This window comes from Python bivittatus, unplaced genomic scaffold (assembly GCF_059951505.1).
Source record: "Python bivittatus isolate LINGU-HERP-01145 unplaced genomic scaffold, Pbiv_v1 ctg000850_np1212, whole genome shotgun sequence".
Taxonomy (NCBI): Eukaryota; Metazoa; Chordata; class Lepidosauria; order Squamata; family Pythonidae; genus Python; species Python bivittatus.
Genome location: NW_028277112.1, coordinates 15531761 through 15554935, shown reverse-complemented (window position 1 = coordinate 15554935; position 23175 = coordinate 15531761). Strand labels below are relative to the sequence as shown.

The window sequence follows — 23175 nt, the reverse complement described above, 5'->3', positions numbered from 1 at the left end:
TATTCTAAAAAGCTGTCTAATTTTTGTCTTACCCAACAATGACTTAAAATGGAATCCTGTGTAAGAAGGAAGAAAATTCTGCTGAACTTAGTGTGATTTGCTTCTGACATGTATAGGCCTGCACAATATATCTCCTGCCATATTCTGCTTTGGGAAATAATAAGAGAATTATTCTTTGCATTGATTCATGTTGCACAAATTGTGTAAAAAAAATTAACACTGAAAACTCTTTACTGAGAAAAAGTACAGATCTAATGTTAGCTATGCAATATTATTGGAAAATACATTGCTGATTTTTTAGCAATAGTATTTGCTGGTTAAGTTATATATTGGTTAAAATATTGATTTTATAAAAACGGAATGATTTCAATCTATAGCAAGATGGTGTCTTATTTTTAACTATATGAAAAAGGGATATTCAATATAATTTTGTTCTGGCTCAATTATGTGTAGTCATTAAAATGTGAATACAGTTCCAATTAGGGGGTGTACATGAAATAGAAAATCTTTTTTTAAAAAACTAAAGAGAAATCATGGATTCCAGAAATTCTACTGAACTATTGTGGGTCAACTGCAGTTCAGCAGAAACAAAACCCCAGACATTTTAGTTGTTTCAAGCTTTAGCTGAAACAAAATCCAGAGGGATCCTGGAAATATTTTATAGGGCAAGCAAGTCAAAGCTTGTGCATGTCACCCCATCTTCTTCCAAGTGGTCTTTGTGCCAACCCACCTATCTTTGCAGCACTTGCTCTCCCCTGTCTCCTTTCAGCCACTATCAATTCATGTCTTACCAGTCTGTCTACCTGTTTTCCCAGAATTTTGCCTCCCCACTTTTCCCTACCCTACTTTAGCCACCACTGCCAGTGTACTAACCTGTATACATGTTTCTAATTATGATACTGATTACTTCATCAATTAGTAACAGGCTCCCAGCACAGCCTATCCCACCAGCTTGTCTGTTCAGTGATCTTCCCAGCCCCTTCCTTTCTCTCAGCCATTGCTGCTGATCTCCATACATGCTGTTTTCAAGGAAATTCCTTAGCTGTAGTATTTCCACACTCTTATCCATACACTCTGTCTGAGACATTGCGGTGTTTTAGTCCATATCTAGAACGAAACAATCCTGTTTCATTCTGATTATGGATCAAACCCTGCATATATGAGTTCAGGCATAGGCTAGCTATTCCACACATAGAACAATTTATATATGGAATGTTTTGTGCATTGTTACTTCCAGTCTTTTTCATATCCCTAGCTAAGATCTAAAGACATTGATATGTGAGCTGAAAATTCTTCCCATGTCCTTACTTTCCTGAGACTAGAGTTCCTGTAACGTAAGGAAAAGATTGGAGCCTAGGCCATGAAGCACATGCCAACAGGTCCTGAAGTGACTGTTAACTAGTCTTCTCTTTCTGCTTTTATTCTTTTTTTTGTAGTATTTGTTTGTTTTATTCATTTATATTAGAGTTTTCATAGCCAAGCCGAACCAAAAGTCCCTGGTGGGTTATATTTTAAAATATAAAGAATCACTTTTTTGTGAGATGGGAGGCCATATAAATGTATTAATAAATAAAAGATACAATAAAAAATGAATAATTTTTTAAAAAATAGTAGAGATCAATTAGTGAAAACTGAAATAATAAATCAACCCTCCCTGAAGATGGATGCTGGTAAGTCAAACTAGGTTTGAGGGCTTGTGAAATCAAACTCTTTAAAGATCTTCTAAAAATCATGAGGGAGAGAGTTTTACAGACCTCCTTCATACTCTGAAATTATAAACCATTTTTAGTATTTTGTCAGAAGGATAATGTATAAATGCATTAGGTAATAATCTTTCATATTATCCTAATTTTTTGTCTAAATATTTAAGAAAGAGTTTTTTGGGTTGCGCAGAGATACCAATGGAAAGTCAAGAAACCACAGTGTCCATATTACCCTTTGGGACCTAACCACTGAAAGTCATAACTCTGTAAAAGCCATATATGGTGCTGTTGCCTGCTCCTTAGATAGAGTATTTTGATACCTTAAAATCTGTAAGAATGATTCCTTTTTTAATGATGTCATTAACATTGTACATATTTTCTTTCCAGGCTAAAAAATGCTTCTCCAGAAGATGTGGAATATTACAACTGTCAACAAGAGCTTACAGATGACTTGCATAAACAGTATCAAATTGTAGAGAGAATTATTGGTAGGTGATTGAAACTTGAAACATGCATGATTCAAATAAATAAATTTAATTTCATAATACTTATATAAATCATTCTTTTAAATGTATTTTATTTATTTGCTTAGACTTAAAGGCTTTTTTAATCATAACGAATCTGAACTGTTAAAAATAACTTCCAGCCTGGGTTTCCATAAAAGAGACCAGATAACTTTAAAAAATGCTGACTAGCTAATTGTGATGCAGTAAGAGTGGAGAAGTATGACTGCTTCACCACTCTTTCTTTCACAGTATAAGCTTAAATTTAAGCTCTTACCCATTTTAGATGATCCATATTTGGGTACATTCATCCTTTGTCTTCTGCCAGCAGATTTCAGCTATCTCTAGCTCCTGTTCTATCTCCTGGAATACCTCAGTAAACTAAACATTTATTGGATTGCTAGCCTGGAGGAGGCTGTTCAGGAGCAATCCTGTCAATTGCCAATATCAGCCCCTTATTCCAGAGGCAGACCAAGTATCCTGCAGAACTGCTCACCAGGGCTTTGGGAAAATCCTCAAGAAGTGCCCTAGGAAACTAGATGTTTAGGACAGTGGTTGTAATGGTTCCATCCTCTCTGTGGAAGACCATGGTGCTGATTAGTTTCATGGAAACTAGAGAGTGATTTGACTGTGACAAGGGTTGGAGGTGTCCCTCATATCTCAGCTGCTCCCCTCCCTCCAAAAAAAAAAAAAAAAAAGCCCACCAAATCTAATGTATGGGTTCTTAATGAGTTGGACACATGATCTCCTGGGTCAAGCCCATGGTTTTTATCGTGGCCATGAACTGCTTCTCATTCCCCTTGAGAAGGCAGATTGAAATCTTCCAAAAACATAAGTCTTGGAGAGGCCAGTACCAACCTTGTAGTGATAATGAAAAAGTTGTGCAACAGGGAAGCTGGTACAATAGCAACACACCAATTTTTCCCTTGAACCCCAACTCACAAATTAGTCATACAGTGGGGCAAAAAAGTATTTAGTCAGCCACCAATTGTGCAAGTTCTCCCACTTAAAAAGATGAGAGAGGCCTGTAATTTTTATCATAGGTATACCTCAACTATGAGAGACAAAATGGGGGAAAAAATCCAGAAAATCACATTGTCTGATTTTTAAAAAATTTATTTGCAAATCATGGTGGAAAAGAAGTATTTGGTCAATATCAAAAGTTCATCTCAATACTTTGTTATATATCCTTTGTTGGCAATGACAGAGGTCAAACGTTTCCTGTGAGTCTTCACAAGGTTTTCACACACTGTTGCTGGTATTTTGGCCCATTCCTCCATGCAGATCTCCTCTAGACCAGTGATGTTTTGGGGCTGTCGCTGGGCAACACGGACTTTCAACTCCCTCCAAAGGTTTTCCATGGGGTTGAGATCTGGAGACTGGCTAGGCCACTCCAGGACCGTGAAATGCTTCTTACGAAGCCACTCCTTCGTTGCCCGGGTGGTGTGTTTGGGATCATTGTCATGCTGAAAGACCCAGCCACGTTTCATCTTCAATGCCCTTGCTGATGGAAGGAGGTGTTCACTCAAAATCTCACGATACATGGCCCCATTCATTCTTTTCTTTACACGGATCAGTCGTCCTGGTCCCTTTGCAGAAAAACAGCCCCAAAGCATGATGTTTCCACCCCCATGCTTCACAGTGGGTATGGTGTTCTTTGGATGCAACTCAGCATTCTCTCTCCTCCAAACACGAGGAGTTGAGTTTAGACCAAAACATTCTACTTTGGTTTCATCTGACCATATGACATTCTCCCAATCCTCTTCTGGATCATCCAAATGCTCTCTAGCAAACTTCAGACGGGCCCGGACATGTACTGGCTTCAGCAGGGGGACACGTCTGGCACTGCAGGATTTGAGTCCCTGGCGGCGTAGTGTGTTACTGATGGTAGCCTTTGTTACTTTGGTCCCAGCTCTCTGCAGGTCATTCACTAGGTCCCCCCGTGTGGCTCTGGGATTTTTGCTCCCCATTCTTGTGATCATTTTGACCCCACAGGGTGAGATCTTGCGTGGCACCCCAGATCAAGGGAGATCATCAATGGTCTTGTATGTCTTCCATTTTCTAATTATTGCTCCCACAGTTGATTTCTTCACACCAAGCTGCTTGCTTATTGCAGATTCAGTCTTCCCAGCCTGGGGCAGGTCTACAATTTTGTTTCTGGTGTCCTTCTACAGCTCTTTGGTCTTGGCCATAGTGGAGTTTGGACTGTGACTGTTTGAGGTTGTGGACAGGTGTCTTTTATACTGATAACAAGGTCAAACAGGTGCCATTACTACAGGTAACGAGTGGAGGACAGAGGAGCCTCTTAAAGAAGTAGTTACAGGTCTGTGAGAGCCAGACATCTTGCTTGTTTGTAGGTGACCAAATACTTATTTTCCACCATGATTTGCAAATAAATTCTTTAAAAATCAGACAATGTGATTTTCTGGATTTTTTTTCTCATTTTGTCTCTTATAGTTGAGGTATACCTATGATGAAAATTACAGGCCTCTTTCATCTTTTTAAGTGGGAGAACTTGCACAATTGGTGGCTGACTAAATACTTTCTTGCCCCACTGTATGTGGAAGACTATCTCTGATCATTGTACAATCTCCTAGATAACACCTCCTCCTCCTCCTCCTCCTCTTTCCCCCTCCACCATTACCATGGGGTTATGCCTGATGCATAGTTGATACACAGATGGGCACATCTCCAAGAGGAGCTCACTCTCTCTTGTATCTGTATCTTAGTGATACTTGCCAGATCTGCCTACTCATCCAAGATCAAAATATGAGAAAGGGTATATTACAGACAAATTTGGCATTCAGTAGCACCAGTTGGAGCCCATGATACAGCACTCTCCCACTATTTGGTTACAAAGATGAAGGGGGGGGGATTGAAGTAGAGATTCCCCTTCCCTGAAGGCAGCTCACCCCCTACCTCCTGTCATATATGCCCATCACCATTTTGATGCTATCCCCTCCTCACTACCCCCTTCCACCCGCCATTCTGATAACTCATGAAGTTGGCCAATTTACTCACTTCCTTATATTCTTCCAACCTCAGTCAACCCTTTCTCCCTGTGGCTCCTCCCTCTCCTCTTGTGGGAGAGCATTCCACCATTCTTGTTACTCTCCACCTCTCTCTGGGAGGGTGATTTGCACTGTCTGCTCTCTACAACTGACATAAGTCCACCCAATTTCTTCCTACTTCCCAATCAGTTCAAACTATCCAGTTTTCCACCTTTCCCTTTGGAGCCTACATACGCTTCACTTTTGGTTCTGGTTTTGGGGAGAAGAGGACATTCCCTAGACCCTTCCTCTGTAAGATACCTCAGAGTTTAACTCTCTGCCCACCTGTTCAACATCTACGTGGAACCACTGGGTGAGGTCATCTGCCAATTTGGGGTTAGTATCATCAATACACTGTTGACACTCAATTAAATCTTTCAACCCCTGGCCAGCCAAGCGAGGTTGTAAAGGTCCCATCCCAGTGCAGTTACCAACTACCTGTAGGTTTTCAATTGACTGCCAATGTCCTCTGCCATGTACCAACTGCTGAGGTGTTCCTGGCTTTCCCAACCTTTATCCCCTGTCTCTCTTTCTCCCTGCTTCGTTCCTTTGTCCATTTAGTCCAATTCCTACTCTCAACTTTTTAACTCCCATCCACAGATCTCCAACCAATTAACCATTCTCTCTCAGACATTTTCTTTGTCACTTTATCCATCTTCTTTTTTTATCTCTTTTTGCAAATCATTCCCTGTTACCCAATTACATCCCATTTAAACCCAGCACCAGTATAAATGTATATTGTGTCCTATTCAGATTTTGTGTGCAACCTCTCGTTTATGCTAAATTATTTAGGTGAACAATGGTAATGTTGCTTTTCATTTTTATACTTGTTTTCTATAGCCCATTCTAATCAGAAGTCAGCAGCAGGTTATCCAGATTATTATTGTAAATGGCAAGGTCTCCCTTACTCAGAATGCAGCTGGGAAGATGGAGCTCTCATTGCAAAAAAGTTCCAGTCACGCATCGATGAGTATTTTAGTAGAAATCAGTCCAAGACCACTCCATTTAAGGACTGTAAGGTAGGTAAAATTTAAATTATTTTGGTAAATGTATCATATTTAACATTGAAAATATTATTCTGTGTCTGGTGTATTCATAGTACAGATAGGAGTCCATAAATAAAGGCAGGTGTAAATCTAATAAATAAATATGAGTTGAGTGGACCTCAAGATAAATAAACATATGGCACATAAGTGATGATATAGTCAAGGAATAAAGCTCAAGGTTGCCTTTCCCTGTAACATCTAGGAATATGCCAATACTGAAAGTGTATTTTGTTTCAGGTTTGAAACAGAACATTCCTCCTCAGAATGTTCCAAGTTGGTTGAGTTCCTTTGGGACAGGTATTCAAGCCATAGTAAACAATGGAAACTCAGAACAAGCCCCTTGGTCCCTTGTTTTGAACCACAGGTCACAAGGTTGGCATTCCATAATGACTGCTTCTGGTTAACCAACTTATAGAAAAACTGGAAAGAGGGAAGCTGTTTAAAATATTTTTGAAAACTTTAAAAAATACCCATAGGTAACAGTGGAATTACTTAAATTCTGTAAAGAAACCTTGAGAAAGTAGCAGGCTAATTTAAATAGGGGAAAATAGGGGGCAGGAGTATTACGTATGTTTGCCACCTTGAGTTATACAGTTGCAAGAAAAAGTATGTGAATCTTTTGGAATTTCATGGTGTTCTGCATTAATTTGTCATAAAATGTGATCTGACCGTCATCTAAGTCAAGAGTATTGACAAATATAATGTGCCTAAAATAATAACACCATTAATGCAGAACACCATGAAATTCCAAAAGGTTCACATACTTTTTCTTGCAACTGAATATAAAAAGGCAGAATCATCATCATCATCAAAGCTTCCCTCTCACTGAAAACTCTGAAGTAATACCTTGGGCTTTTAATTGTTTTGTAATAATATCTCCATTATCCTTTCTGGTGTTGGCATACAGATTATGACAGCAAAATAATAATACATGCTACTTCTAGGTTCTACTATCAAATAAAATATTGGCGAGGCATAAGAATAAGTACAGAGTGGACATACGTAAACACTCAGAAAATCAGTCACACCAACATAGTTATTATAGTGTTTAAATTTACAACTTCACAATGTTACTAACACATATGTAAAGCACACACTACTTTGTTTACCTATATTCATCCTATATTTACCTGCTTTGTTTCAGGTTACATACATGCAAACGTATCCAAATGAAGCCCAATTTCCCTGTAGTAAAGAGTACTTTAAAAGACAGCAATACCTTACCAGGCAATGGCATGAAATTGCAAGTGGAGCTGTCATCCTAGTATAAGTTATTCTGTGTGATCAGGTGAGCTGGTGTCTTACAGACAGCAGTTAAACCTCATCTTTAGTCGTACCTGTGTGGTGGGTAGGCAGCTATTAACAGTCTTAAAACTAAAGTAAGGGACTAGCCTATAGGACCCTTCCAATAGCTGATTGGGAAATATGCTTGCCTGTAGAACATCACTTAGGATGCTGGTTAATGGGAAGAGACAATGTGCATGACAGTTGTTGCCAGATTGTCATCAGCTGCCCCAAACTTGTCTGTCATCTCAGCTTCTTTTGGCTCACTCGTAGTGTAGCAAAGAGCATTCTGTGCTATGGGAGAGCCACTAGACTGTGCCATTTCTCATTAACTATATATCAAGAGTGCTAACCCAGGGTGAAGTTGGCATGTTTGGGCTAAGAAGAATCCCATACCAGAACAGTTATCCTGGCTGCTGCTGCTGATAGAGTAGTCACTGAACAATCCTCCTCTCTGCAATCAGGTCTCCTTTCCTTGACCCTGGGCCATTTCTGTAACCAGAGAATCTCCAGCAGGTGTTAGGCTTCACATCCAGGCTTGCAGAAAATCACTTATCTACAGATGTTTAATGCTTAGTTCTTCCTCTCACCCATCCACATTAATAGATTCTTGCATATTGTTTGGAGGCTTTGCGTGGTTGTGATATGTTATGTAAACTTATCACAACTATCACTAGTGTGGGAACTATTGATTTCCAGGTTGCCAGCTTCAGCTATTGCAGCAGAGATTGTCAGTATGGATTATGCTCCCTTTAAACGTTCAGTCATGCAAACTGGCAAGCACAAATACTCATCATTTAAGGTCTTCAGTTATTATTGGGTCCAGTGTGAAGTTGGGCTGCTGAGGCCCTGCCATTCTTCAAGGCCAGGTTTCCCTGAAATTTCCCTAGGGAACCAAGAGCAGAACCTGGATTAGTGCATCTCTTTCTGCTTAAAAACATGTTGCAAAGAACAATTCAAGCACAAACCTTGCTTCAGGCATTGAGTGTCTATTCTCAAAGGGCCTCAAGACATAGTCACATGCTATATTGTATCATTTGCAGTCAGCTGCCATTTAGGTAGAGGTTGATTTAACATTAATCTATATGTTCTGTCTCTCCTTCATATTTGTGGAAATGATTATAACACTTTTATGGTATCTGTAAGAATGCTTATGGCAACTCAGTGCCTAGTGAAAAGTTCCTGGTCATTTTCAGGCTAAGGCCTTCCTGCATAATCAGGTGCAGTTTGTGGACAATGATGGCAAATTACTTGACAGGATGCCTTTTGGATTATGGTCTGCTGTGATAGTCTCTGGTTCTGGTTTATCACCACTAGCTCTGCTCTAGGATTCAGGAATAGGCAGCTGCTCTTCCTGATGACCTTCAGCCTCACCCCATGGGTTTGTGACAGAAGGAAAAGGGCTTCACTCTGACAGGAGGAAGAATGCTTCTGCTGGGGCCAGGGGTTCCCAACATGGTCATATGTTTGCACCATTGCTGCCACAAGATGAGAAGCATGTTTCCAAAATCAAGTTTCTTTACATTAGTCATTTTTCCTCTCCCATAACCAGTAGAATTTGATTTAATTCACTGTCTCATTATGTTTCTTCCTCTTAACTGCTCTATTATATCTCCCATTCATGACTGTTTTAGAATTGGAATTTTTATTGGGGGAAGTACATAGTACATTGACTGTACTAGCCCTAAATTCAGGTGGGTGGGGGGAGTTACTCTGCATTTAAAAGAAAAGAAGGCCTGAATTATGTGTGTGATATCCAGCAGTAAACACAGCAGTCTTATCACTATTAGTACATATGCAACATCTAATTCCGGAAAATTGGGAAGTAGGTCTTCCTGGGGGAGGAGCTTGAGGGGCTATGTCCTAAAGAGGTTAAATTGAAAAGCAAAGTGGATAGGAGGATAAGACCTCTCTTCCTTTTAATGGGTGCCCTTACGTTGGCTTCAAAACTGAAAAAGAAAACTGGCATGGTCCCTTGCAGCAGTCCTGGTCCTAATTTCTCAGCAAACTGTAATCAGATCTAGAATGGTTTTTCATTGTGCCATGTTTTTAAATGCCTGCCTGTTATTTTACTCCAGTATTCTGATCCTCAGATCACATCACAAACACACAACCATAAACCAAAGGCAATAGAGATGAGTACAGGTGCTTGCTGCTGTACCGTCCCTAGGCAGGGAAGAGAGGGAGAAATTAAAGCAGAAACTGCCATCTCTGTAGCAAGATACAGGTACAAGATAAAACTTCGATCAACTGCCTGGAACAGCTGAGAACATTTGAAACAGCATTCAAAACAGAAGTGTGTTTTGAGTTTGGAATACTGGAAATGGCTGCTTCAAGCTCAAAATATTCATATTTGGGGGATTTTCTACACTAATTACGCTTTTTTGTACTCAAGGATTTTTTATAATATGATTTAATATGAATTCAGAAACATTTTTATATTACCTCTATTGTCTTTGAATGTTAGACAAGTAGTATAAAAATCAAATTTTCAGTTGAAAGTTAAGTAAGTAATAAAAGTAATATTCCTTCTTACTTTGGTAGGTTTTGAAGCAAAGACCAAGATTTGTGGCTTTAAAGAAACAACCTAATTACATTGGAGGTCATGAAAACCTAGAGTTAAGAGATTATCAATTAAATGGACTAAATTGGTTGGCCCATTCATGGTGCAAGTAAGTACATATTTAAAATGTTACAACTGTATATTAAAATGCATATTTATTTGCTCTGTTGTTCAATTTTACTAACAAAATATAGTCATACATATTGTCACTTAGCTGATGAACAATTTATTTGCTTTTTTTTTTTTTTTTTGCCTTCAAGTTAGAGTTGCCTCCCGGTGACTGGCTGGATTAGTTGCTGCAGTTTTCTTGGCAAGATTTCTGGAAGTGGTTTGCCATTACCTTCTTTCTAGAGCTTAGACAGAATGATTTACCCAAGGTCACCCAGCTGATTTTGCATCTAAGGCAGGACTGAAACTCAGTCTCCTGGTTTCTAGCCTGGTGCCTTAACCACTATACCAAACTGGCTTTCTTATCTGCTTAGATATGTTACATTCATACTTGAAGGTGCAAAAATAATAATTATATTCTAGAGATATTTCAGGCTTGGTGTAGACACTTTGCAAAATTGAGGCATGTTGGGGTCTTGGTACATTTAGAAATAACAATCTTGTTTTCTGTACATATTTAACCCCAAAATAAAGTTTAGGATCAGATGAAATCTATTCCTTCCCTGCTCCCTGCGATTTTTAAATGTATTTAATTATCTAATTTTGGAAAGTGGGGAGAATGCACTGTGGTTCTTATTAAATCATGGAGATCAAAATCTTGCCAGCCAGATCATATAGCAACAAATGTTGGAAATACTACAAGAAAGGAGCATTTTACTATGTGTGGTGATCATGCAGAAAAACTCAAAAGTATTAGAAGGAAATACATCAGACATTCAGAAAACGTAAAACATAAAATTTGAACTAAAACCATAACTATTTTTATTAGGAATAATTCTGGAAAACATAAAAGTATCACAATTTACTAAGTATGTATATAATGTAGATTTACAGCTCTGAAGGAAAAAAAATGGCACAACATTGGAAAAGTGAAACTTTGCTGATAATATAAGATTGAGAAAACAAAAATGGAGAACTGACAATATAAGCTTCATAGTTAGAAGCCTAACTAAATTCAAGCAGGAATTGTTCCGTTATATACAATACATTGTATAGCAAAGACAGATTAAGACATTTGGAATAACAGTTTTTAGGAAGAGAGTTAAGAGATTAATCAAAAACAGTAACAGATACTAGCAGTAACCTCCAGTGTTTAATATTCAAAGTATTCTATAAATATTTAGGTAGTGGTTAGCAGTTGGGGAAATGAAGGGAAGGGAAGGGAAGGGAAGAGAAGAGTGTGTTATCAAAAGGAATTTGCGGGGGGGGGGTTGCTTATATTTTATTAGTAGTTCTTTATCTTCTATATGCAATATAATAATAATAATAATAATAATAATAATAATAATAATAATAATGCCAGACTTTTATCCTGTTCTTGATTCTGTGTGGACTACAATATGAATAAGTATATTCAACTGAATGTTAAAAATTCAAATGACTATATTAATCAAATTTAGAAGATAAGGCAATAATAATAATTTAATTTCTAATATCTAATATGCTTGTGTACATAATGTTTAACATACTTTGTCCATACCACTTTACAGGGGAAATAGCTGTATTCTTGCTGATGAAATGGGTTTGGGCAAAACAATACAAACCATCTCCTTTTTGAATTACTTGTTTCATGAGCATCAGTTGTATGGGCCTTTCCTGCTGGTAGTACCACTTTCCACTCTGACATCTTGGCAAAGAGAAATCCAGACATGGGCTCCCCAGATGAATGCTGTAGTTTATTTGGGAGATATTACCAGTAGAAATGTGGTAAGTGGAACTGTAGGCTAATGTGAAACACAGAATTAGAAGTATTATTTGCATAGTAATGTAGTCTTATTCCACATTTATGCTAAAGAGTTTTTATATTAATTTTTATTATTTGTAATTTGTTTTTAGATAGAAATTAGTTAAAATATAGTGACATTGTCTAATATTTTGATATTTGGTTGAATAAGAAAATAGACTATAAAAGTTGAAACATATGTGAAATTTGTATTTATCACATCTCTTGAATCTGCTACAAACAGAGTTCAAAACTGATACTGTGGTTGTTTGGATTTTGTTTTCTCATTTGATATTTAATGAAATGTTTTATCATAAATTTCTACAATGAACATTTTAACAGAATTCTTTAGCTGTTACCTGGTATCATTTGTTCAGCTAATATCTTTTAAAAGTGATTATGAACATAGTGTTAAATGTTATGCTAGTGAAATTTAAATATTTCTTTGGTATTATTTAAGGAGCTAGCTTTCCTAGGAGTGGCATTTTTTAAGCATATTCTTTTTCCATAAGCTAAGGGGAAAAAATCTACCATCATGTACTCAGCAAGTGGTAGCCCCTGGCTGACTTCATTTGGACTCAAAAGCTAAGCAGTTAGTTGTTAGTATTTGGGAGGAAAACATACAAAGAATAAGAGTATTACAGGCTAGACTGGGAAGTTGAAAAAACATCCCAGAAGGAAGCAATGGCAAAACCCTTCCATATCAGTGCAAAGAAAGTTTCACAGGCATATCCATTAGGAGTTGAACTTTTATTTCTACAGTGAATAAGCTTTAGTTGGTATCCAAATAAACTTGCAGGACCTCACCTATAAGGATCTCAGATTCATTAGATGCTATATTGGATCCACTTTATTATTTTGTGTAAATATATTATTAAATATAATAAAAGAAATGGCAACAGCAATGATTGCCACAGGATGAGCAATTCCAACTACCCTAACCGTAAAGATATCCAGAGGACAGGTGCTTGCTTATAATGATGAACAAAAGTTTATAGCCAGGAAGAGTTTCTGTTCACAAAGAATAGCTCTTTCTACCCAATGAAGAATTAACTTGAGAGCATACTTAATGTACAAGTGACAAGATGAGCCATTCCATAGAAGTAATCAAGAAGCAGCTTTGTAATTTACAGATTAAATTCTTAAAGGAATGGTTGTTCATCATGTTCCTCAGTGTAAATCCTCTCTCTGGAATGGCTTTTATAACTCCTAATAGTTTAGGTTGTCATCCTGTTTTTCAGGATGTCATATGTCTTCTTGGGAAGCGGGATGATATTTTGCTTCATGCTGTATTAAAATCTGGAGAGCCTTATTCCAGCAGAGACCATCTCAAGAAGAGTTCTGCCTTAAACAAAACATTTTTAAAAAGTAATTGCAGCCTTGTTAAATTATTAGCAGATGCTTTTACAAAGAATATTATGAGGTCATCTAGGCAAAATATTTTTTTCTAAAATAACATTGATGACCTGATTCCCCCCTCCCAATCTAACTGCAATAGGCCAAAATTACAAGAATTAGATTTAAAAGGTCTATGTTTCTCCAGGAATGCAGGTTTATGAGAATTAACAAGCCGCTATCAGGAAGGAAAGAGGCTTCAGATTTTTCATTAATAAGTTTTGATCCTAATATAAGCAGATCCTGAAAAGAAAATAAATTTCTTACAATGCTAAATGGCTTAATCTTTACATAAAATCAAAAACATGGTAGAAAGTTTTGGGAATTAGTGGCGTCTGGTTTGTAATGCAATCATGTCATCCCAGATGCCAATATTTTGGCAGAATCCTGTATTTAGTACTTTTCAGCAATCTGTGATATTCCCAAGGTGACTTAAGTGAGTATTATTTCCTTTCTGAACAACATCCTCACCTAAGGTGGCCTATAATTTCAAAATCAGAGTTTAAGTTGTTACATTGTGAGAAAGCCCCTAGTAAGAAAGCTCCTAAGGAAGACATGATGACTTCCAAAGTGTTCAAGCTCAACATCTATTAATAGTTAATAGTCTTTTCTCTGAAATCAATAACCTCCCCAATTGGAAACATGTTACATAAGAGAGGCAGGAACCCTCAAATTACCACCTGATCAACCTTTTACATTTTTTTTCAAATATATGTCATCTCTTGAAGAAACTGAATGATTAGATAGAGAATGCAAAAATTTTAATCCAAAGCTGGCAGGTTTTCTAAAATAATTACAACACATTTGACCATTGTTTCATTATAGTGGCGTTGCTGTTTTTTTTTTTAAAGCCACTTTCGTGTGGCATTTATTGATTTCATTTCAACTTTTGACTTGATCAGTCGTTCAAGATAATGAGAAAAGCTTGAGCAAACTGACACTGTGCTGCTTTTTAAGGCTTTTGATTGAATTGCATTCCAATCTCTTCATTAGATGGAAAATAGACCATCAAGGATCTTTACAACCCTTCTTTCTCATAGCAAGGTTTAACAGAGTTATTTATTGACCCCATTTCTATTTTGTTGTTGTGCCCAATGGCTGATATTATATTAATAAAAACATTTTCCCCTCAGTCACTCAACAAATTTAAAACTCAATCTTGATATATATTGACAGCAGGGGCTTCTTTGTGGAGATAGCATTAAAAATGCTGTTTAATGTTGAGCATTAAAAAAGCTCAGGATTGTGGAAAAACTAAAAGGGTGGTGGTAACAGGAATATAAAGTATAAATAGCCAAGAACAAAGTCCCTTCTTCAAATATTTGAATGTTAATGTGCCATTTTTTGGTGGGCTAACATGTAGTTCTGTATCCTATTGTGATATTCCTTGCCCCCATTAGAAGAACTAAAAACCTGGTGTGGGGAAAAAAGGTAACCAGATTTGAGAATGGGATGGCAATCATCATGCAGATATGGTTCAACGTTCAAAGTTTTTGCCATGATATTCCCACTTAAAGAAAAACAGCTTCCATTCTTAGTATTAGTCAGTCTCATTAGCGTGCCTTTAAAAATGGCATTTGCTGCACTCTTTAACAGTTGGAAGAGATCTCAGAGATAATCTGATCCAGTCCTTCTCCCCAGTGTAGGAATCCACTATTACAGCATCCCCAACATATGGCTATCCAGCTTCTCTTTAAACACCTCAAAGAATGGGAGCCAGCCACCTCTGAAGGAGTCTGTTCCATTGATGAACAGCTTTTTCTGTTAGGAAGCCTTTCCTGTGTCCATTCAAAATCTATTTCCTTACAATTTATTCCTTTTGGTGCCGCATCACTGTTGGTTCATACTCATGGTCCATAAGACACCTAGATCCTTTAGACATCTACTGCTGCCCAGTATGGTTTCTTTCCCCCATCCCACCCCCATGTCCTATATTCATTTCTTTGTTTTTTTTTTCCTATCCAAATGTAGGACTCTGGATTTGTTTCTGGTATAGGCATCAAATGAATTGTCTCACATCTTCTCCCCCCCCCCCTTTTTTTTGAAGGGGAAAAGTATTGCCCTTCACCAGACCTTTGGCACTATGCCTTTCTCCCATGATTTCTAAATATCACAGGAAGAAACTCTGAAATGACATACACAACTCCTGTAAGTGTCAGATGTAACTGATGTGCTCTTAACTTTTCTTGGGTTATCACTCTGGCCTTGTGTCCTTGTTTTTAGGTCAATATCAACACAGTTACAGCACAATTCTTTGGTTTGGGAAGAAAACCAAAGCAAACAGCTTTGTCCTCTCCCTTTCATCTTTTACTATATTGCTATTTTCTCAAAAGAGCAGGCCCATCCCCTTGTTTTTCTTATTATGGCATACCTATAAAATCTAAATTCCATTTGTATTTTGGCCTTCTTGACTTGCTTTCTACAGAAACTAGCTGCTTAATGGTACACCTTCTTGGGATTATACCCATTTTCCATTTCCTTTATATGTCCCTTTTAATTTTAGCTTGGTTGAAAGCTCCTTGTGCATCCAGTTTGGTTTCCTAAACTTTCCATTTTTTCCTCATTGAAATGGTGCATGATTGTTCTTCTGGTCTCTTGGTTTTGATAAGTTCTCAACTTACCAATGTTCCTTTTGACTTGAGGATTTCTATCCATAAGATCCTATCTAGTACTTCTCTAAGCTTGTTGAAATTGGCTCTCTTGAAATCTAATGTACATGTACAGCAGTACTCAAATTTTGTAGAATCATCAAAACAAGGAGGCACATATTGGCTAAATCACCAAGATTTTAATCTGAATATTAGGTCTCCTTTTCCAATACTGTTAAATTATAATTAGTTTTATTGTTTATGATTTTACATAGAATTGTAATAATATATTTTGACTATTTTTTTAATGTTTTATGTCGAAAAAGGCAATTTTATTTGATATAATTGGTAGCTACAGAAGTACATATTTGCTCTATTCAGTTCCCATTACATTCTGTTACCATTTAAGGTGGCCATAATGAAAAAGAGGAGCCTTATATAGTAAATATAATTTAAATTTAAAACTAGGTCCAGTCTCCTTGATCTTGAGACCGCAGTTCTCTTGAGACTGCAGGAAGAACTACAAGGCAGTTAAAATTAGCTAAAAGATGAAGAGCAGTGGCTGTGTAGCCTTTACAGGTAGTCCTCAACCTATGACCACAATAGGAACCGGAAAATTCTTCATTAAGTGGTGTGGTTATTAAGTGAGGCATCATGTGACTTCACCTGATTTTTACGACATTTTTTGCAGCGGTCTTTAAGTGAATCATGCAGTCGTTAAGTGAATCATGTGGTTCCTCGGCTGGGAAGGTCGCAAATGGTGATCACATGACCCTGGGACACTGCAACCGTCATAAATACATGCAGGTTGCTAAGTGCCCGAATTTTGATCACGTGACCACGGGGACACTGCGACTGTCATAAGTGTGAGGACCAGTCGTAAGTCACTTTTTTCAATGACATAACTTCAAATGGTCACTAAACAAATGGTCGTAAGTTGAGAACTACTTGTAAACTGCACTGAAAAAACAGTGTAGGACTAAGGATAGCCGTTCCTTTTGAGGTAGGTGATTGTCCTTGTGCTCCTTTCCTGTTCCTCCATACATGGTCATGTGTTTATATATACAATATATGTTTAGATTGGTGGATGTAAAATTAACCAAATTGTTTATATTAGCTGTTTCATAGATTTTTAAACTACTGTGGCCTTGTATCTCACTGATTTTGTCTATAGATAAGAACACATGAATGGATGCATCCACAGACCAAACGATTAAAATTTAACATCTTACTGACAACTTACGAAATTTTGCTGAAAGATAAGGTTAGTAATTAGACTGATGTTAATTTCTGAAGATTAAAACAGAATAGTCAAGATGCTTTACTTTTTTCAGTAAAAATAAGAAAACGAGTGTGAATGTTATTATGATAAATACCAATAGCTATCAAGTATGGCTAGGATGTTTTAGATACTCCTCTCCAAAGATGAGGAAAGAGGTCTAACATCAAAAAAGAGATTGAACCTTAGAGAATGCCTTTTATAACTGCCTCCTCCTCCCTCAGACCCTAAGGGGACATTCTTAACAAGGTTGAAAGTAAACTTGCACTTGTGGGATCCATAATCTTCCTTTCCCCCAGAATTATGGAAAAATGTATGACATTCCTGGAGCTGGTAGAAATAATTTCCATCCCATTGGAAGGAAAAAACTAGGAGAAAAGGACGGGGAAAAACTTCTCTTTTCCTTTCACCTCATCAACATTATCCTTTCAGGGCTTTGGATAAAGTGGTTTCTCTGCCTTCATATATTCTTATTTGTTTACCTGTGTGAATTTTACTGCCCCATAATTTACTTTAAATTGCCATGTTAAATATTTTTTTATTTTAAAGCAAAACATGTTTTTTTTTCCTTCTGAAAAGTCATTTCTTGGAGGCTTAAATTGGGCCTTTATAGGAGTAGATGAAGCTCATCGATTAAAAAATGATGATTCCCTCTTGTATAAGACATTAATAGACTTCAAATCTAATCATCGCCTTCTTATCACTGGAACACCTCTGCAAAATTCCCTGAAAGAGCTTTGGTCCCTGCTTCACTTCATCATGCCAGAAAAGTAGGTAATCATATTGCATGGTCTTATTGAAAAACATATAGTAAGGCTGTGATTTGGTTAATATTTCTCTTGTTTTGGTGGGTAAAAGCTTACCACTCTGGAACCCCTTGTTTCAATTCTATTGTACTTTGGGTGCTATTTCTAGTGGGATAAAACTTTATATCTTTGCTACTTTATTATATTTAGATTTTAACTTTTAAGAATGTCAGTAATAACAGTTATAACAAGAATTTGAATTGGCTGGTTTGGAGGTCAGTAACAAATACTCAGGAATGCCACCTTTTATATACATGGCTATATGGAAAAATCATTTCTTCATAACTAATTTTCATTGGCTTTAAAGGAAATAAATGTATCTCAAATGCTATATACTATAAATCCCAGTATCATTGAGCTGATTAAGGGTTTCTTTTTAACATAAAAACATAGAAGGGACCTCAGTGTTCATTTCTTTGTTTAATATAAGATAAGAATATATTAACAGTGCTGGTGGATTAGTCCAAATACCTTATACCTATGTTGATCAACCAGATGCTTATAGAAACCCCACTAGCAGGATATCAGTGTAATATCATGTTCCCCTCCTCACCTCACAGTTATTTAAGATGTACCGTTTGTAATACTGGAGGTAACACATAGCCACAATAGATTTAACTCCTTGATTTTGTCTAATCCCTTTTTAAAACCCTAGGTAGTGGTAGCTTTTACTATATTTTGTGAAAGCAGATCTCATTGCATAAATATATTATGTTTGAAAAAGTAATTTCCTTTTGTGTATTTTAAATCTCATCATTTAGCTTCATTAGCTTTTATCATAGGATACATAATTTGATGTTAACTGTCATGTTCCTTTACCACCATTGCCCTTTTTAGTGTAGGTTAAACATTTGTGGCTCCTTGTTCCATTTGAGTTGTTCTATTCCTATCACCATTTTAGTTAACCTCTTTCACACTTCCTCCAATTTTAAAATACCTTTTTTGAGTTGTAGTACTTAGAATTAAATACTTCTCAGAAATAAAGGAAAGATAGCCTATTAAACTAAAAATTACTTATGCTATTAATGTATTAAGCTCCTAGAAAACAAAGTAACAAAGAACTTAGTGGAACATGTACAAAGCATGTTCATTGATTTTCATTATTTATTCATTCCATTTTTATCCTCCTGCAATCCAAAGCAGCTCTCAGCAGCTTACATAATATTTCAAATATCCTTAAGAGTGCAGAATAGCCTTCTAGAATCTGGTACATTATCTTTGCACTGAAGTTAGTTTTTTACCCAACACTTCTAGGAAGTAGATTGAGGAAAGCTGGCTTACCCAAAAAATCTTGCTTGTTTCAAATCTGAGTATAGGTAGTCCTCATTTAATGATGCTAATTGGGACTGGAAACCCTGTCATTAAGCAATGCGGTTGTAAAACCATGTGACCATGCTACTTAGTGAAGGCAATTCTGGCAGTCCTGGTTGTCATTGTTAAATGAGGACCAAGTGGGTCATTAAGTGAGGACCTCATGTGACTGTGTCTTCTGACTTCCGGCCAGCTTCCCCACTGACTTTGCTTGTGGGAAGCCAGCAGGGAAGGGCACAAATCACAATCACGTGACTGCAGAGATGCTGTGACAACCATAAGTACAAGGTCTGGTCGTAACTACCACTTGTTCAACACTGTCATAAGTTTGAACAGTCACTGAACAAGTGGTTGTTACATGAGGACCACCTGTAATTCTTACCTATTTCTTTTATATTCTGAATACATAATACTAAAGTGAAATTAATATTTGAATTAATTTAATCTATTTGAATCTGTTGCAAAGTAGAATATTGTGGTTTTTTATTGAAGATTCTCTTCTTGGGAAGATTTTGAAGAGGAACATGGGAAAGGACGGGAATTTGGTTATGCAAGTCTTCACAAAGAGCTTGAACCATTTCTGTTGAGGAGAGTTAAGAAAGATGTAGAAAAATCTCTACCTGCCAAGGTTGAACAAATTTTAAGAATGGAAATGAGTGCATTGCAAAAGCAATATTACAAGTAAGTCATTTATTATATTTATTTGAATGATATAGAAATATATGCAGATTGCCGTGTATCTGTTATTGTTTTATTTTTGTTTTCCACAATCTTGTTATTGACAATGCATGTTTTTAATGTCATAGGTGGATTTTAACAAGGAATTACAAAGCCCTAAGTAAGGGGTCAAAGGGCAGTACCTCAGGCTTTCTGAATATCATGATGGAGCTCAAGAAGTGTTGTAATCATTGCTACCTCATTAAGCCACCAGATGATAATGAATTCTATAACAAACAGGAGGCCTTACAGGTAAATGTCCATTAAATTGTTTTATATGTACTCCAAAATTATTTGAGTGAGATTTAGTGCTTTGTGATTCAAGATACTGGGTTGCGTATATGTAATATAACTGCAAAAGTATAATTTCCTTCAGTTACACAGTTTACAAAAAGGAAGAATAAATGTAAGAACTAAGCAAAGAAAAATAAAAAGTGGATTGGTGATATCCATTTGATCTCTTCTGACAGAAATGGCTCATGGAAGGCATGATCTTGGGTGATTTCTTGTTGCACTTTACCCCTCTGCATTGCAAGCATCATCACCAAGAGTGTTTTCTCTAGCTGCCATCCAATTCACATTGTCTTTTCATTGCTATATTGTTTAAATCTCAGAACTTGGAAGCATGGAACAAATGTCACTTTAAACAAACTGTGGTGAACTAAATTGAGTTCTTTGCTTCCTCTTTTCAGTGGTCTGTCATGTTATTCTTGATACTGGAAGGCTACTTTCTTGTAAAAAAAGCACTAGCTCTTCTAAATTCTTTGCTCATTATAAATTGGCAAAATTTGATTTGACTTAATTAGTATCATCTGGGGTGCAATATTGATTCTTTTACAGTTGAAACATTTTCACATGTCCAGTATAATTTGATGCAGAAAGAGAATTAAAATAAATAACTCTTAAAATAAATTAATGCATGCAAACAGCTGTAGTATTACATTTTGATCATAGAAATTTGTCTAAACACATTTTTTATAATACTGTAAATGAATATCTGTTATATTAAGCAACTGAAATTATTTGGAAATATATTTTATGGTAACTGTTAGAAATCAAGCAAAAAAGCAACAGGTCTGAGAAAGAGGTGCTGTATCTAGGAACCTCAGTACTGCCTTTTATAATAGTACTTTCTTTCTTATCATAACAATAGATAAGGCTGAATTGGGGACAGTATGTGAAAGTACTTTATGATACTTTGTCCTTTGCAGAATATATTGTCTCCACAAGGATAATTGCTTATTGAATGACAATGTAGTGCATTCTGTATCTGGCTGCCCTTAAAAATGGATCAGTAACTTAATTTGCAAGGTTGCTAATTAGGACTAGACATCAGGACTTGTTATGCTGGTGAATCTGTTCTGTTTCAGTCTATGTCTATACAGACTTCGAAATCTATGCAGAGGCCCTCCTTACACTGAGGGACCAAGATGCAAATTGGAAAATCCCCGATGAGAATTCTACTTTGCTAGGTGGCCTTAGGCAACTACCTATTTGGCTTAGATCCATTCTCTATATCTTATGTGCAACAGGAAAATAAGACTGAATTGTCTCATAAGGTTGTTGCAGAAATCACTGCTAGGTAATGCCAATAGTGAAATGTTTAAAACTATGTCCAAAGTGATAGATATGTAGCGTAATAGTGGCTTTTACAGAGACTTTTTAGTAATTATCCTACCTTTATGCAACTTTAGTTTACTTTACATTTGTATGGATTAATACATGTAAAGACAAGATTAATTTTCTGGCTTCAGTTGGTTTTTTATTTTTTCAGACATTGGGCTGCTATCAGTTCTCACAGAAATGCATTTGGTTTAGTGGTTAAAGCATCAGGCTAGAAACCAGGAGACTGTGAGTTCTAGTCCCGCTTTAGGCATGAAAGCTGGCTGGATGACTTTGGGCTGGTCACTCTCTCTTAGCCCAACTCACCTTACAGGGTTGTTGTTGTGGGGGAAGTAGGAGGAGGAAGGAGTATTAGGCAGTATGTTTGCTGCCTTGAGTTATTTATAAAAATAATAAAGGGATTAAAAAAAATCTTTTAAAAAAATCTTTAAAATTAATGTTATCTTGTAAATGTATTCTTTCTGACAACCAGGCTTTTTTAAAAAAACAAAAACAGAAAACTGAAAGTGTAATGCCTTATTTTTCTTTAAAGAATTTAATTCGGAGTAGTGGGAAGTTGATTCTTTTAGACAAGCTGCTGATTCGCTTACGAGAGCGTGGCAATAGAGTGCTTATATTCTCTCAGATGGTGCGGATGCTGGACATCTTAGCTGAATATTTGAAATATCGTCAATTTCCCTTTCAAGTAAGAACTTTATTCTTTAGGTACATGTGAATGCATTTATTTCCATTATTGATTCATACTTGTTCACATACTTATACGATTGTTCTCTTTTTCCACCCTCTCCCACAGAGACTAGATGGGTCAATAAAAGGAGAACTGAGGAAGCAAGCACTGGATCATTTTAATGCAGAAGCCTCTGAGGTAGGCAGTTAATTGTCTTTTTTTTTTTTAAAGGAGTATTGTCTTATCCCAGGCCAAACATGCACAAACACAACACACATGCACATATGAGCAGGAAAAAAGTTCCAAAAGTCAAGCAAGCTTGCCTTAATAGAGTCCCAAAATTTCCAAATCAAAGCAGCAGGCAAAAGAATAGTCAAGAATGAGATCCAAGGGTCAAAGTGTCACAGAAGGTTTGTCAGCCAGTCTGAAGTCTAAAGTCAGAGTCATGGGATTCAAAAGTCAAGACTCAAGGCACACAGAGTCTGGGTTAGTGAATGGTTGTTTCCAACAGAGAGGCTTGGGTTTGCTGCTCTATTTAAGTAGAGCCAGTGCTGGTACTGCTCATTATGTCATTAGCTCATCTGGTATATGTCAGCCTTATGAGGTAGACCAGACAGGAAATATGACCAGATGAGCTAATTCTACTTTATTGTAAAGTTACATTAACAGAATCTTGTGAGTCTGAAAGTATTACTCTCCCCCGTCCCCTTTATAGCCCCAAAACTAGAGAGGGACTCTTCTGAGTATCT

At 36.8% G+C, this 23175-nt stretch overlaps 1 protein-coding gene across 2 annotated transcripts in view; it reads left to right on the top strand.

Annotated features, from left to right (window-relative positions):
• CHD1 (chromodomain helicase DNA binding protein 1) overlaps positions 1-23175 on the top strand; it is an 81296-nt gene that overhangs the window by 30881 nt on the left and 27240 nt on the right. For both annotated transcript variants that reach the window (XM_007436521.3, XM_088130290.1), the window contains exons 9-18: positions 2091-2191; positions 6097-6275; positions 10131-10258; positions 11808-12024; positions 17198-17287; positions 17882-18072; positions 19912-20100; positions 20226-20388; positions 22292-22444; positions 22553-22624. In XM_007436521.3, coding sequence (XP_007436583.2) covers positions 2091-2191; positions 6097-6275; positions 10131-10258; positions 11808-12024; positions 17198-17287; positions 17882-18072; positions 19912-20100; positions 20226-20388; positions 22292-22444; positions 22553-22624 — 1483 coding nt within the window. The remainder of the gene's footprint in view (positions 1-2090; positions 2192-6096; positions 6276-10130; positions 10259-11807; positions 12025-17197; positions 17288-17881; positions 18073-19911; positions 20101-20225; positions 20389-22291; positions 22445-22552; positions 22625-23175) is intronic.